The sequence below is a fragment of the Piliocolobus tephrosceles genome, chromosome 21 (assembly GCF_002776525.5).
Source record: "Piliocolobus tephrosceles isolate RC106 chromosome 21, ASM277652v3, whole genome shotgun sequence".
Classification (NCBI taxonomy): domain Eukaryota; kingdom Metazoa; phylum Chordata; class Mammalia; order Primates; family Cercopithecidae; genus Piliocolobus; species Piliocolobus tephrosceles.
The window spans coordinates 17,149,260-17,155,264 of NC_045454.1; the positions used below are offsets into that span (position 1 = coordinate 17,149,260).

Genomic DNA, 6,005 nt, shown 5'->3' on the forward strand with positions numbered 1-6,005 from the left:
CAAAAAAATAATAATAATAATAAAAAATAAAGATCCAGAGGCCTTTTATCGTCATGTTTGAGAACTTATGTACCTGGCATTGTAGACACTGGGGTAAGGCAGGGAAGAAAACAGACAAAATCCTTTCGTTTTCGTGATGGGGGGAATGGGAGCTTGAACCCATTTTAGAAAAACTGGAAGTGACTCAATGGGGCAGGATCGGAGAGAACCAGGAGAGCGCATCAGGAAAGGTCGTGAGGGGCTTTGTGGCAAAAGGAAGGGGTTTGAAGTTTGTCTTCGGGGGGGAGGGGTAGGAAGCCATGAACAGTAGCGGAGGAGTCATCCTGATGGAGCGGGGAAGGAGGTGTCAGTAGACCCAGGAGGACGTGTTGAGAAAACCCGAGGATTAACAAGGAGCCGCGGGGTAACCTGCGGCGGACCGTAGAAGGGCGGCCAGGGGGCGGGGCTACGATCGCCTAGGCAACGCGGGCCGCGTCACACTATTGGCTGGTCTTTCGATACGTCACCCCGCCCCAGCGTCCGCCCTCGGAACCCCGGGGGCGCGGCCTCCTCCGGTTGTTCCGCCCCGCCTGCCTGGACCTCCCGGAGCCAGAGGGTATGCCAGTCCCCCCGGCTCCGCGGTGGGGTCCAGGCCTGGCATAAAGGGACCGCAGGGAGTAGTGGTGACGATCTTGGAGCGAGGACCGTAGCCGAGTGGAAGGAAGCGGTTCTATTGGACCCGCCGCCCTCCACCCCTGGAGGCGCTGCCCCGCCCCCTGCCAGTTGCACTCCTTTAAATGGCCTGGGGCGCTAGGGAGGGGTGGGCGGGTCCGGCGTCTACGAGCCTGGGCGGATGGCTCCGCCCAGCCAATCGACGCCCTGCGGCGGGTGGGACTACAGCCAATCGCGGCTCGCAGCTCGGCTCCGGGGCGGGGCTGGGTGGGCCCGAAGCCAGACGGAGAGGCCCTGCGGAGGTGAGCGAGGCCCTGGCCGGTCACTGGTGGATCCCGGCACTGGCGGGTCGCGACGCTGTGGGCGTTCCAGGAGGTGGTCGTGGCGAACCTGGCAGCTGGGGTGAGGAGTGGTCGCCTGGCTTGGGAATTTACCTTAGGCTGGGGGAGGGAGAGGCGCGCCCCGGAGACTTGCGGAGGCGGGGTCTGGGTGAGACCGGGGGAGGGGGCCTCAGAGTCAGGGTGATAATAGGGAGGGTCTGGGGTCCCGAGACTGAGTTCGAGACCCAGGAAGGGATGCGAGGTTGTTGGGGCAGTATTTTCAAGTGGAGGGAGTTTGAAGCTGGGACGTGGGGCGTGGGGCGTTTAGAGAAGCGAGAGAACAGAGGGAAGGAACTTTTGAGACAGGGAACCTGGAGATTCGATTCCACTTGGGTCTTCCGGACGGGTTGAATTCGGGACTTTATCGTGTTCTGGAAAAGGTGTGAGAGGTTTGGGGCTGAGATCCTGAGTATTTGGAGAAGCGAGAGAACTAGGGTCAAGGATTCTTGGACTCCAAGACGCACTGGCGGGGGAAGGGAGGATGCCGGGAAGAGTTCAATGTTCGGGTCTTGAAGCTGGGCAGCGAGTTTGGAGGTGTAGTCCAGGGGCGTTTGAAAGTCAGGAGAATAGGGGAAGTGGGAGGAAGTATCAAAATTAGGATACGTAGTCTCGCGAACTAGATCGCAGCATTGTCGTCTTTGAGCGATGTGTTCGGATCTGGGTCTCTGGATCCAAGGGCAGTTTGGGAGGAGAATCCCGGACTTTTAAGGCACGGAGGGACAGGGAGAAAGCAGATTTAGAGCCGTAGTCTGGGTGGGGGAGGGGTGTTCCGGGCATGGAGCTCAGACTCGCCGCCCCGGAGGCAACTGAGGGCGGGGCTCGGCGGGCGCCGGCAGCTGGACGTCCGGGTTCCCTTCCCCCACCCGCTTGAGCCCCTGTGCGCATGCCCTGAGGGAGAGCGGGGTCGGGGGAGGGGGCTCGTCCCCTGGACGGGCGGAGCCCTCTGGGGATTGTAGTGCGTGCTCGACGTCGGTTCGTGTACCTGGCGGCTGTTGGCCCCCGTTTCCCAGAAGCCCCTGGGCCAAATTGGGCAGTTCCTGGATGCTCTGTAAGGACCCATGGAGGGGCGGGGCCTTGCAGTACCGAGGTCTGATTGGGTGGGACCCCCAGGGGGCGGGGCTTGGTCTGAGCTGAGTTCTAGCAAGTTTTCCTATGGGGCGCGCTTTGGGGGAATCAGAAAGCGCGGGCAGAGGGAATGAGACAGGGCCCTTTCCTACTCTTGGGAGCGCTCCCAGTTGGTTAAGGAAGAGGACATAGAAATATCCTGTGAAAGAAGAATCTTAACATAGGTGCCCCAGCAGGGCTCCAGGAGGTTCGAATATAGTAGGCACTCAGTAAATCTGTTGAGCGTATAACTGGCAATTAACTCTTGATCGAGGCCGGGTGTGGTAGTAATCCCAGCTACTCAGGAGCTGAGGCGGGAGGATCGCTTGAGCCCGGGACTTCGAGACGTCAGTGAGCTGTGGTAGCGCTGCTGCACTAAGCCCCGGGCGACAGAGCGAGACCCTGTCTCTAACAAAAAAAAACACAACTCCTGTTCATTAAGCACTTCCTGTGTGGTGGGCCCTATAGATACGTGGCATCTCCTTGACAGAGGTGGTGAGAACTGTTTTTTCACAGTCCCCATTTTACAGATGAGGAAACTGAGGCCTGAGAATTGACTCAGGTCACTTCCCACGATCACGCAGCTGAGCAGTTCCAATACAGAATTCAAATTAGGGGTTCCCTACTTCCAATCCAGGTCTCTGTGCTCCACACTTGTCTTTCGTGCCCCATGTTTGAAGAAATTAATACTGTGGAAGAACAGTTTTAAGGCTCAGAGGAACTTGAGTTAGGATCTGTATCTGACAGATGAGGAAATTGATTCTCATGGATGTAAATTCACTGTTTGAGGCCACAATAGGCAAGTAAGTGGGATTTAAATCTAGCTGTACTTAAGTCCAGATATTTTCTTTTTTCTTTTTTTTTTTTTTTTTTTTTTTTGAGACGGAGTCTTGCTCTGTCGCCCGGGCTGGAGTGCAGTGGCCGGATCTCAGCTCACTGCAAGCTCCGCCTCCCGGGTTTACGCCATTCTCCTGCCTCAGCCTCCCGAGTAGCTGGGACTACAGGCGCCCGCCACCTCGCCCGGCTAGGTTTTTTGTATTTTTAGTAGAGACGGGGTTTCACCGTGTTAGCCAGGATGGTCCCGATCTCCTGACCTCGTGATCCGCCCGTCTCGGCCTCCCAAAGTGCTGGGATTACAGGCTTGAGCCACCGCGCCCGGCCCAGATATTTTCTTAATCATATATGTATGCACCTCCTTAATCTTGTGGGATTCAGACAGCCTTCATTTTATAGATGAGTAAACTGAGATTCAGATGATTAAAAATCACCAACAACTCAATAGGCCTGAGAAAGTGGGATTTGAGCCAGCAGTACAGTGTCTGGTGTCTGACATGCCCCTATGCCCCTCTTCTCTCTTCAGGGCATCATGGTGGGAGGCTTGAAGAGGAAACACTCTGATTTGGAAGAGGAGGAGGAGAGGTGGGAGTGGAGTCCAGCAGGCCTTCAGAGCTACCAGCAAGCCCTGCTCCGCATCTCCCTAGACAAAGTCCAGCGCAGCCTGGGCCCCCGAGCACCCAGCCTCCGCAGGCATGTCCTCATCCATAACACCCTCCAGCAGCTGCAGGCTGCACTTCGCCTGGCTCCAGCCCCTGCCCTGCCCCCCGAGCCCCTCTTCCTGGGCGAGGAGGATTTCTCCTTGTCAGCCACCATTGGCTCTATCCTCAGGGAGCTGGACACCTCCATGGATGAGACTGAGCCCCCTCAGAATCCAGTGGCTCCCCTCGGCCTCCAGAATGAAGTGCCACCCCAGCCTGATCCAGTCTTCTTAGAAGCGCTGAGCTCCCGGTACCTGGGGGACTCTGGCCTGGATGACTTCTTTCTGGACATTGACACATCTGCGGTAGAAAAGGAGCCCTCACGGGCCCCACCAGAGCCTCCTCACAACCTCTTCTGTGCCCCAGGTTCCTGGGAGTGGAATGAACTGGATCACATCATGGAAATAATTCTGGGGTCCTAAAACTGTGATGGAGGGGATCCTTTCTTGTGTCATCTTCTGTGGCCTGGATCCCTGAATGCAACTCTGGGTGTGTGTTTTTGTGGGGGCTCTAAGCAGCGACTATGGCCTCCTTTGTTCCCATTTCAGGGTTCCACAAACTGTCTTGCATGTGTGTGTGTGTCTGGTTACCCCAACCTTCTGTGAAGGCGGGTCTTCTGAATTAATTTATCTATTCCAAATGCCTTAACGAGACTCTGTTTCTGGGAGTCTGATTTTCCACTTAAACATTTCTTCCACCTTTCCCGCTAGTTCCCACTCCCCTGTGACCACTGGGGCCTCAGGGAAGATAAAAGAAAACTGGGCCTGTCGAAGGATGACAGGGATGTGCTGCCAGGTTGCTATAGAAACCCAGGCTCTGCCTCTTGCACCTTGAGGGGGTGGGAGGGGCTGGTCTCCTCCCTCCAGGCTGAACCCCACTTCCTTGGCAGGACCCCAGTCTCAGCAGCCTCCTGATTTCATAACCAGGCCGGACCACGTGCAATAGGGTGGAAACCAAACTGCTCCATGCCACGTTATTTAAAAGAAAGGCCGAGTTTGTGGTGACTTTTCTTTTTTTTGGATTGTTTGTAATTTTTTTTAATAAAAGTATTTTGGAAGGAGTGATGTTGTCTTATGTTTCTAAACTTCACTGGGTCAGTGGGAGGGACCTGGTAAGTTCCTAAACTCAGCACCACTTTAATTGGGGTAGATGTGTCATTGTACATGACATTTATTCGGTGCTTGTTGGCCAAGTGCTCTAGCTCCCACTTGTAATCCTAGCACTTTGGGAGGATCCACTTGAGGCCAGGAATTCAAGGCCAGCCTGAGAAATGTGGCGAAATACTACCTCTACAAAAAATACAAAAAGGAGCTAGGCATGGTGGCATGCAGCGGTAGTCCCAGTTACTGGGGAGGCTGAGTTGGGAGGATCGCCTGATTCTGGGAGGTTGAGGCTTCAGTAAGCCATGATTGCACCCACTGCACTCCAGCCTCAGAAAAAAATAGAGTGCTTGTTATGTTCTAGCCACTTTATTTGAATTAAGTCCTTTAATCCTCATATAGAAGTAAGTACTATTACCACTTTTTATACAGGAGGAACCTGAAGTTCAGAGAGGCCAAGTTGGTTAATTCAGAGCCACACAGCTAGGAAGAGCAAGGACCAGGGAGCTAGGCTGAAATGGCTTCCAAAGCCTTATCCTTCATTATTATAAATGTTGCTTGTTAGACTTACCAGCCACATGGGTGGGCAGAGGAGGGAGAAACTGAGTCACATGGAGTAGGTGTCACTGTGCTCCTGAGTCCAGAGGGGCAAGAAAATGCCCAAAGACTCCCCAGTACTAAAAGAGCTCTTTAGGAGAGTTGGCTAGGAAGCAGAGCCCAGATTAGAGTTATATTGGTAATGCTTTTTTTTTTTTTTTTTTGAGATGGAGTCTCACTCTGTCACCCAGGCTGGAGTGCTATGACAGGATCTTGGCTCACTGCAACCTCCACTCCCGGGTTCAGGCAGTTCTGCCTCAGCCTCCCGAATAGGAATGACTGCAGGGGCTCGCCACCATGCCCAGCTAATTTTTGTATTTTTTTTTTTTTTTAATAGAGACAGTTTCACCATGTTGGTCAGGCTGTTCTCAAACTCCTGACCTCAAGTGACCTGCCTGCCTCAGCCTCCCAAAGTGCTGGGATTAAAGGCATGAGCTATTGTGCCTGACCTGTGCTGATGCTTTATTAGGGAGGTGCAAGCCCAGCCTGCTGAGATATGGGAGAGGAGAAAGGAGGTGAAGGAAGCCGTAATGTGATACCTCCGTGTACTGGCTGTGCCTTTACAATGGTCTTTGAAAAGATGAAGCAAGTGAGCTTACACAGCATTAGGGACTTTTCTGGAAGGGTTGTGAGGAGGA

At 54.1% G+C, this 6,005-nt stretch overlaps 1 protein-coding gene across 1 annotated transcript; it reads left to right on the forward strand.

Moving 5' to 3' along the window:
• The first annotated feature begins 567 nt into the window (after positions 1 to 567).
• Positions 568 to 4,731, forward strand: SERTAD3 (SERTA domain containing 3). The gene is made up of 2 exons (XM_026447693.1): positions 568 to 1,053; positions 3,496 to 4,731. Exon 2 carries the CDS (start codon positions 3,502 to 3,504, stop codon positions 4,090 to 4,092), a length of 591 nt encoding a protein of 196 aa, XP_026303478.1. The 5' UTR covers positions 568 to 1,053; positions 3,496 to 3,501; the 3' UTR covers positions 4,093 to 4,731.
• Positions 4,732 to 6,005: the final 1,274 nt, after the last annotated feature.

What these genes read in the sequence shown, in the direction of transcription:
- SERTAD3 (XM_026447693.1), top strand. Translation starts at nt 3,502, where the DNA reads ATGGTGGGAGGCTTGAAGAGGAAACACTCTGATTTGGAAGAGGAGGAG.